Below are 8,490 nucleotides of genomic sequence, written 5' to 3'. Positions count from 1 at the left end.
CGGACGACGCGGACGCTGCTTGCAGGGAAGCAGCAAACCGTCAAGAAAACCCTTCAAGGCCCGAGCGGCAAATGTGAGAATAGTGGAGAGCGGGCTCATGTGAGCTCTCAACCATGGAGAATACGGTATTTACAACAGAGGATAAAGTGAATGAGAAACATGCTATATTCAACGAAAGTGGAAACCAAGCCCCCTTTTCGAATAATGGCGGGGCTCGGGCGCGACGCCGACGGGCGACGGTGCTGCCGTGTCGCGGCATCGCTGCGAAGCGCAAGCAATACACAGTTGTGTTAGAGTGGAATCACCAATCAATTACAATTTAATTGCTGGACGAACCTTGCGATCGTTTCTATCAAGGAGCCAGAGAAAAGGCCGAACACCAGTTTCTTGGCCAAAATGTTGCATAAAACGGACGTGTCGAACTTGGTAAATTTCAATCTGACTTAGTGTTATAACCTCGTCAAACATGTGGAACAGATTTTCGAAAACTAGTTTGCTGTTGTTTGCTGTTTTATTTCCTGTCGTTGTCAAATAAGCCCTTTCTTCTTCATTCTGATTTTCAGATTACAGGCCTTAGACCTAAATTAAAACAAGCTGTCACATACTTAGCCCACCATAATTCCAAAGAGATTACGAAGCTTGAAGCTCGAAAAGGAAAGGATGCAGAGAAATGCAAAAGGAAAGCTGAAAGGTTGCGTTTGGAAACATTGTTCCTTCGGGTAATTACACTTAAAGTAGTACTGCTTTCTTGGAGTTTCGAGATACACTTGTTAAAAGACATTAATTTGTTGATTTACTTAGAAAATTGTACTAGATGAAGTTAGCAAGTACGCATTGAAGATGGACTTCTCACAACGCCAGAAACTGCTCGATGATGTTTGTATTCAAAGATTGTCTTATTGATTCTTATCTACTTCTCATTGCCTTTTGTTAATTTATTATTATTGTTATTATTACTGTTCATTTAGATTAATTTGCCTTTAGAAACAAAGGTGCTGGTAAAATTATCTACTTCCAAAGATGTAGTTTCCTACTTGGAAAATTTTAGATCAACACACCCTGAATGGAAAGAAAAACTTCCTGGTCTCATTGAGACTCTAGGTATTTTCACACGAAACAAGAAGAAAGTTAAAAAGAATATAGAAAAATCAGAACGCAAAATGGCAAGGAAACAGGTATGTTTTTATTCTTGTATCCTCTTTGTTTTACAATGCTTTGAACATTTTTAATTTCTTACATTTGATTCTCATTCTAGCTAAATGCTGAGAACAACACCTCAGTCTTGTCAAACGAACACAAAGATGATGAAAAACTGAAAGTTTCAACTGTCAAAGCAACAAAGAAAGTTGCTAATAATCAAGCTACTCCAACAATTAAAACAAGTAGCAAAAAGGCCAAAAGTGGTAAAGTTGCAGAAGACAGTGAAGGCAGTGATGGGGAGGACAGTGAGGAAATCGGTAGTGATGGGGAGGACAACGAGGAAATTGGCAGTGATGGAGTGGATAGTGGGGAAATCGGCAGTGATGGAGAGGACAGTGAGGAAATCAGCAGTGATGGAGAGGAAAATGAGGAGATTGGCAGTGATGGAGGGGACAGCGAGGAAATCAGCAGTGATGGGGAGGACAGTGAGGAAATTGGCAGTGATGGAGAGGATAGTGAGGAGATTGGCAGTGATGGAGAGGACAGTGAGGGAATCAGCAGTGATGGAGGTGACAGAAAGAAAATTGGTAGAACGATAAACAAGGATAATACCAAACCACTCAAGAAGAAAAGAGAAACTCATGCCGCTAGTGGAAGTATGATTGCTGAGGTGCGCCGGTTTGCTGATTTACAGAAGGAAGATAATTCAGAAAGGTGAGGAAATAAAGTTGTATCATAGTAAACATCAGAAATCAACATAGTAAATCTTTTCTTACTGAAAAAGTAAAAAAAAATGTTATATTTTTATATTTTCAGAAAATTGAATGCCATTTCTTCAATACCATCAAGTTCTGGCCCGATTGAAAACGTACCAGTTGAAGAAGATAGCTTCTTCTTGACAGGAGGAAACAGCTTCCTAAAAACAGTTTCTGTAAAACGTGCAGATGGAGAAGGTCTTGATAGAAAATCTTGGTCTGAAAGTAGTAAAAACCTGTCTGGCAATAGAAGGCAACGACGTGCACAGTTTACAGGAAAAGACTCTGACCAAATTAAACCTAAATCCTTTAAAAATAAATTTGATAAAACCCATGAAAGAAAAAGAAATACCAATGCCAGTGGTGAACACTTTTCCAATAATATCAAAAATAATGTAAATGATGTTTCAAAGTTTAATAGGAAGAACTTTAGCAACAAAAACACAGGAAACTATGAACAATCTAATGAAGGTGAGCCTTTTCGTTAAATGCAGTTCTTACGTAGTACTATCACTCTCCAAAGATATGGGCCCTGTGATGGACCATGAGCTTGGCACTGCTCATTTGGTCAGTATGTAAGTCTTTTGGACACTGAGTGTCGCCTGGCTCATTTCTTTTGAGAATGATACTGTAGTTCTAATAATATTTTGTTTGCTCATCCTACACATTGGTTTTCAGATGAAACTTTACACCCATCTTGGGCAGCTAAAAGAAGGCAAAAGATTTCTTTGAATTCTCCTCAAGGAAAGAAGATTGTGTTTAAGGACAACCAAACTACAGGATTAAATGTCCCATCCAGTAAAGGTGAGTGTTTTGCTTTAATATTCAGCCAATTGTAGTCTGTGTTCTTCTGTATTTGTTTATTACCTTGACATTTTCTATTGCAGATGAAACCTTACATCCTTCTTGGGCAGCCAAAAGAAGCCAGAAGGTTTCTCTTGACTCTTTCCAAGGGAAGAAGATTAAGTTTGATGATGATTGACTAAACAATCAAAGACTGTATTTTAAGTCTTAAAACAGATTAGTGTGTTAATGTTTTGCAAATAAGAAATCCTTCAAATGTAACCACTTTTTGTAGAACAAGTTTAATTTTCTTGACAAAATGTTATTGTGGATGATGCTTTCTTTTCAGAGTGAATATATAATGAACTTCAGACAACTGAGCAAAATACAATTATAAAACGGGACTTCCAGAGTCTAAATCAATATACTGTAGTTTCTTTAATTCAATCCAAATTACCCCACACTTACAATGAGTGCAGAGGTAACAAATCTTTGTTTGACTGACCTTTACAGACTTTCAATTGCTGCTACAAAGCTAGTGAAAGGTTTTCATTAATTTGTTTGTTTAGGCAAGATTTTGCTGCTCTGAAGTGATATGCCTCCTCAGTTTTGTTTCTCTGTATTCTAAGATTGTGCAATTGCCAACATACATGGCATTTTTTCAAGACCACCAAGTTCTGGCCCATTGAAAATGTAGCAGTTGAAGAAGATAACTTTTTCTTGACAGGAAGAAACAGCTTTCTTAAAACAGTTTCTATAAAACATAGGGATGGAGAAGTTGTGGTCTGATGTAGGTAATGACCATGCCGGCAATAGAAAGCACAACATGCCAAGTTTACAAAGAAGAAATTCTTTGAATGTAACTACTTTTCAGGGAACCAATTTAATTTTCTTGACACAAGATTGTTGTGGATGATGCTTTCTCTTTCAGACTGAGAGTACAATGAACTGCAGGATACTGAGCAAAATACAATTATGCATAAAACATGACTGAGAGGGTCCAAATCAATCTCAATATAATATTCTTTCATGACAACCCAAATTACTCCACATGTAAATATGGGTGAGTTGCACAGATAACAAAGTGTTGTTGGACCAACTGTCAATTGCTGCTGCAGAACCAGTGGAAGACTGTCATAAATTTGATAATTTGAGCAAAATCTTGTCATACCGAAGTGATACCCCTTCTCAATTTTCTTTCTCTGTATACTAAGATTGTATCCTAAACTGTAAACTGTTCTCAGTGCTAGCTCTAACAGAGAGGGTACAGAAGGCTGACAACCTTGGCCTGAGGAGATCAGTTTCAATCGTGAAGGCAGTACAAGTGGCACCCCATTTCCAGGTGAGTTGTCTCTCACTCTTATATCTCCAATGGGAACCCGGGATGGGCCGAGCACAATGCAGAAACATCTGTGAATATTTCATCAGAATCTTTGTCAAAATGCATTGAAAGTAGAAGATCACTTCGATTGGTTTTATTCTGGCAGATGAAGTTCTTTTTTAGTAAAACTAATAACTTACCCTTGAGCTCTTGGCAGATTCCATGGACTTTCCGGATTAAAAATACCATTGCTTTTTGAAGAAATCTGTTGACCCTGCCATATTGATAAGTAGTTGAGGTTGCAGTTATTTTCAAAGGCAATGAATGGATTGGACATGAATGGGAGAAACGGCAAGTAAAGTAGCTTGTTTCCACAAACAGAAAGCATGCTCAAATGTGGAAGATACACCTGCAATCAAATTCAATCTTTTTTTTTTAGAAAGTGTGGGTCTTTCATTGTTTATTAATCTCGTTTCTTCATAATGGATACTTTACTTACAATGTTGTCAGGTAAACTTGTTAAACAATTGTTGTCAAAGTTGATTTCTTGTAAGCCTCTGCACTTTAATATAGGATCTGGAATTCGCTTAAAACTGTTACAGCTGAAGTCCAAAATTTGAAGAGATTGCAGCATCTGAAAGTCTGTAAAAGAGAATAAGTCAAATTTTATGGTTCAAAATTAGAACAGTTGGCTCGAATGAAACCCACCATCTGGAATGCAACTCAATGCATTTTTAGCTGCCAAGAAGCAATTTAATCTGTGCAAGTGCCCTATTCCTGCAGGTAAGTTACAGATTAAGTTACTTGTTACATCTAAAACGGTGAGCTGTGACAGCTCTCCAAGTTCTTCAGGCAAACACACTAGTTGATTGTGTTGCAGGTACAAATTTGTTATATTTTTTAATTTCCCGATCCAATGAGGCTGCAATTAACGGAGATATTAATTAACATAAATAAACTAATCTACATTATAATTATCCAGTGTCATAGATTGACTGCAACTTACCAAATGTGATAACTTGTTCCATTTCAAATATATTTCATTGATGTTTTGACCGTTTTTCAACACTTTTGGCATTTTGACATACCCTCGGCAGTTCCAGTGCAGAATCCTTTTTTCGACAATTTCTAGGGCCAAATTTTCCATTTCCAAGAGATCTTGCATTTTGAATGTAAACAAACTGACATTCGCTTGGTGAGAAGTAGGTTAAGTTTATTTTAGTTGACCCTTTCTTGCTGCTGGCACCCAGCCAAACAACTGAGATACTAGGGAAGACCAAGGGTAGGGTAAGAGGGGGAGAGGGGCTGGGCGGCTGGGCTAGGGGGCGGGGGGCAGCATTGGTGGGGAGGAAGGGGACGCGGGGAAGGCGGGACCCCAAACAATGTCCACCAATAATGGTCTGTCTCTGTCTATCCACTTGATTTTTCCCCTTCTTTAGTTCAACCACTTTGATAATTTTTAACTACATTGTGGGGTTACTGTAGGGCTGCACAGCCAATAATTCTCGCGCAGCTTTCTGAACCATCGACGTTCAAATCAACGACAGTTCACGTCGTTTCGTCGTTCCGAGTTTGAGATGGCATCGCATCGCGTCGCGTTCTTTCTACAGATGTTCAACCAGCCTCTTGAGAAGGGTTTAGATTCTGCGTTATTCGCCGTTCTACCCAGTAAGTAATTTATTGTTCTGTTGTTTGAGAATTACGTCTCATTTTATGTGGTCTGGTTTTAGCATTTTAGTGGTGTTTCCTAATAAACTGCTGTCTTTGGAGTATGGTGTGCCTCCCCCCTAAATGAAAAATACTAAGTTTCATACAGTGAGTTTAATGAAATAAATTCCATTATTTAATGAAAATCAGACAAAGTTTGCAAGTAACTACACAGAAGTAAATAAACTACAACACAGAAAACAAAAATGGAAGGACAGTTGAATAAATTTCAGTTACAAAAGGTACCTATTTTTTCAGTACAATATAAAAATCACTTATCTTGAATAAAATTGATGGCTGTAAGTAGTGGCCATTTTATATAAAAGACTACAAATAATGGACGGCAATCATCTTCAGTGACAATCTTAAATGAGCTAGAACAGAAGCCTCAGGAAAACATGAGTACAACTGTCAGAGAAAATCATTCACCCAGTAGTAAAATAATGGTTTTAAGTATAAAATTTCCTAAAAATATTCCTTTGGACGGAATCTTCATTTACACCAACCAACAAGCACAAAATCTATGGCAGCATGTATAACATCACATACAAGTAATGAGAGTCAATCAGTTCATGAGGGTGATCAATGCATAATAACACTAGCCTCACCTTAACATACTGGAAACATACTGTGAATACTTAATTATAACTCCACTTGTGCCTTCAACTAGTAGTTAACATAAAACATTCTTGAAATTATAGAATCCTCTCCTCTTCATACTTCCAGGGAATTCACTAGAAGCTGGCAAAACTATAATTCCACAAGATTTCATACTTAATGGAATGAGAACACAGAATCGCATGACAGAAAATACAAACAATGACAGATAGGGGTGGAAACATAACCAGTAATGAAACTGTTAGATATGAGGAGCACAAAATAAAATTCATAGACTTAATAAACCATAAGATCTTTGCCAAAATGTACAAAAATAATTACAAACAAGCTTTTTAAAACATACTACTAACAAATAAAAGTTAGTTAAGGCACTAAGACTCCCTCCCTAAAAACATTGATAAAAAAAAAGGCACTAAAGGTGCCAAAAGTACACAAAGCAAATTTGTGCAATATCAAAAAATACTAAAAATACTGGACAGCCTTTGTGAGTATCTATCAGCTTTAAAGATTAACTTTGCTATACAAGTGTTTTTGCTAAAATTGTATTTTTAAGGAATCTTACTTTACAACAAGGGCTCTACCATGAAAAATAACATAAAGTAGACAATGGTTTTGCCTTAATTTATTTGCTAGTCAGAGTATTTTGAAATGAAACTATTTATAATGTACCTTGATTGTGCCTGCTTTCAAAAAATGAAGCTGAGATTGCAATGATATATGGTAACTTACATCTACTCTTTTGTATTCATAGACTTTGATTTCATCTGATTTAGTTGTGCAAAGAACTGAAAGAAAATTTTAAGTATTTGAAGTGAACTTAAAACCCTACAAAGTGAACAAAACCCCATAAACAAGTAGAAATGAGTCCAATTAAGAGGCTACCCTTGATGCTGCTAGCTGAATTACAACCATCTTTGCTGTTACAGGTACAGTATTCCATAAAAATGTTGTAAGTGCCAGTACGCATGAGGCAAAATCGTTCATCGCCTTGGATTCCAGGTTCACCCATGTATGCACAGCTACGGAAATACCGCCACTCTCCATTAACTGCAACAAGGGAACAAACAAACATTTATGATAAAAAAGACGAGGGCTCCTTGAGTCCTTTTAAAATATAACAAAAACATACCTTTTTGCCTAATTTTTCTGCACATTGTGGGTCGTACACCTGGTAAATGGTCCAACGATCCTAAAGTTCTGCAATCTGTGATGGGAACTGTAGAGTTATCGAAGGGATCAGCGCATTTTGGATCAGAATCTGAGCGACAATCCCAACACTTAATGGCCATTGCTGCAAGACAAACAACAAGTGGTGTTACTTAACCTAACATAATATTGCACTGATGAGGGAAATGTATGAATGAAACAAGCTTGTGTTCAGGGAGGCATGCATAAATAAAACTAAATTTGTTACAGAAAAAGAAAGCTGAACATAATCCACCTCCAAAATGAAGCAGACATTCTTTAACGATCAACACCCACCCAAACAATAACATTATTTTACAAATTACATTTTTCAATTACTGGTAGCCTTACCACAACTTAATGCACCAAAAAAGACGAACAGTAGCATGACATTGTGAGTCCCCGGTGCTGCCATGGTTGGGAGCAAATAAATTCAAACTACAGCGATAAATACAAATATAAATATTGGAATGTACTGTATACACGGCAACAACTGTGACGTCACGATGCCGCGCCCCATTCAATGTTACCAGTACCCCAGTACGAAAAGTCTTTCTCCGAAACGAAAGAAGGAAAATGTAAAACCATCCCTATCAAGAAAAATTTGCAATTCAGATAATTATGTTAGGTTCTACAACGTAAGAAAAATCGAAATGGAGAACGGGTTTCATTCCACGACTGAGATGCTTGTCAGCGGCAGTTGGCAAGAAGACAGAGGCGCTTTCGCCAACATGCGAAATTTGAACAGCTCGCTTTATTCGGGGAAATACTCCTCCACACGGCGAAGCTCCGACCGTTCGGCGAGATGAAGTTTTTGTTGTAGACTTCACAGGAAGCGCACCACTACGATAGAAAGAGTGTTACGGTGTGTGGTGTGAGGGACGGCTAAGAGCCTCGAGGCCAGCCTGCGAGGGGGAACCGGCGAGCGAAACCCGCGCAAATACGAACCCAGTCGCGTTCTCGTCCCGCCCCGTCAGTCGA

At 38.0% G+C, this 8,490-nt stretch overlaps 3 protein-coding genes and 1 long non-coding RNA gene across 4 annotated transcripts; 2 read left to right on the top strand and 2 right to left on the bottom strand.

The window, feature by feature from the left end:
- Positions 1-239: 239 nt before the first annotated feature.
- Positions 240-3,101, top strand: LOC117652387 (uncharacterized protein DDB_G0290685). The gene is made up of 8 exons (XM_034397252.1): positions 240-426; positions 564-719; positions 802-876; positions 969-1,175; positions 1,256-1,854; positions 1,957-2,366; positions 2,574-2,699; positions 2,783-3,101. The coding sequence occupies exons 1-8, from the start codon at positions 397-399 to the stop codon at positions 2,875-2,877; spliced, it is 1,698 nt and encodes a 565-aa protein (XP_034253143.1). The 5' UTR covers positions 240-396; the 3' UTR covers positions 2,878-3,101.
- Positions 3,102-3,238: 137 nt separating this feature from the next.
- On the bottom strand, positions 3,239-5,244 carry LOC117652391 (leucine-rich repeat-containing protein 58). The gene is made up of 5 exons (XM_034397266.1): positions 5,006-5,244; positions 4,708-4,921; positions 4,499-4,641; positions 4,200-4,408; positions 3,239-4,088 (listed from the first exon to the last, which is right to left on the bottom strand). The coding sequence occupies exons 1-5, from the start codon at positions 5,162-5,164 to the stop codon at positions 3,542-3,544; spliced, it is 1,272 nt and encodes a 423-aa protein (XP_034253157.1). The 5' UTR covers positions 5,165-5,244; the 3' UTR covers positions 3,239-3,541.
- On the top strand, positions 3,888-5,009 carry LOC117652404. Its single transcript, XR_004588161.1, has 4 exons — positions 3,888-4,020; positions 4,217-4,509; positions 4,602-4,782; positions 4,880-5,009. It is a non-coding gene; the product is annotated as an uncharacterized LOC117652404 (long non-coding RNA).
- Positions 5,245-5,805: 561 nt separating the features above from the next.
- On the bottom strand, positions 5,806-8,030 carry LOC117652398. The gene is made up of 3 exons (XM_034397278.1): positions 7,861-8,030; positions 7,454-7,615; positions 5,806-7,371 (listed from the first exon to the last, which is right to left on the bottom strand). The coding sequence occupies exons 1-3, from the start codon at positions 7,922-7,924 to the stop codon at positions 7,142-7,144; spliced, it is 456 nt and encodes a 151-aa protein (XP_034253169.1). The 5' UTR covers positions 7,925-8,030; the 3' UTR covers positions 5,806-7,141.
- Positions 8,031-8,490: the final 460 nt, after the last annotated feature.

The sequence above is a fragment of the Thrips palmi genome, unplaced genomic scaffold (genome assembly GCF_012932325.1).
Source record: "Thrips palmi isolate BJ-2018 unplaced genomic scaffold, TpBJ-2018v1 HiC_scaffold_10, whole genome shotgun sequence".
Lineage (NCBI taxonomy): Eukaryota > Metazoa > Arthropoda > Insecta > Thysanoptera > Thripidae > Thrips > Thrips palmi.
The sequence above is the reverse complement of the archived record's forward strand: the minus strand, read 5'-3'. Positions and strand labels throughout refer to the sequence as shown.

Bases quoted from the DNA above. Each gene is read 5' to 3' on its own strand.
- LOC117652398 (XM_034397278.1), bottom strand. From the start codon at position 7,924: ATGGCAGCACCGGGGACTCACAATGTCATGCTACTGTTCGTCTTTTTT. The intron at 7,616-7,860 runs GTAAGGCTACCA...TTTGTCTTGCAG, and splicing joins TTTTGGTGCATTAAGTTGTG to CAATGGCCATTAAGTGTTGG. The intron at 7,372-7,453 runs GTATGTTTTTGT...CCCTTGTTGCAG, and splicing joins CAGAAAAATTAGGCAAAAAG to TTAATGGAGAGTGGCGGTAT.
- LOC117652387 (XM_034397252.1), top strand. From the start codon at position 397: ATGTTGCATAAAACGGACGTGTCGAACTTG. The intron at 1,855-1,956 runs GTGAGGAAATAA...TTATATTTTCAG, and splicing joins AAGGAAGATAATTCAGAAAG to AAAATTGAATGCCATTTCTT. The intron at 2,367-2,573 runs GTGAGCCTTTTC...ATTGGTTTTCAG, and splicing joins CTATGAACAATCTAATGAAG to ATGAAACTTTACACCCATCT.
- LOC117652391 (XM_034397266.1), bottom strand. From the start codon at position 5,164: ATGCAAGATCTCTTGGAAATGGAAAATTTGGCCCTAGAAATTGTCGAA. The intron at 4,922-5,005 runs GTAAGTTGCAGT...CGTTAATTGCAG, and splicing joins GGAACAAGTTATCACATTTG to CCTCATTGGATCGGGAAATT. The intron at 4,089-4,199 runs GTAAGTTATTAG...AAATATTCACAG, and splicing joins AATCTGCCAAGAGCTCAAGG to ATGTTTCTGCATTGTGCTCG.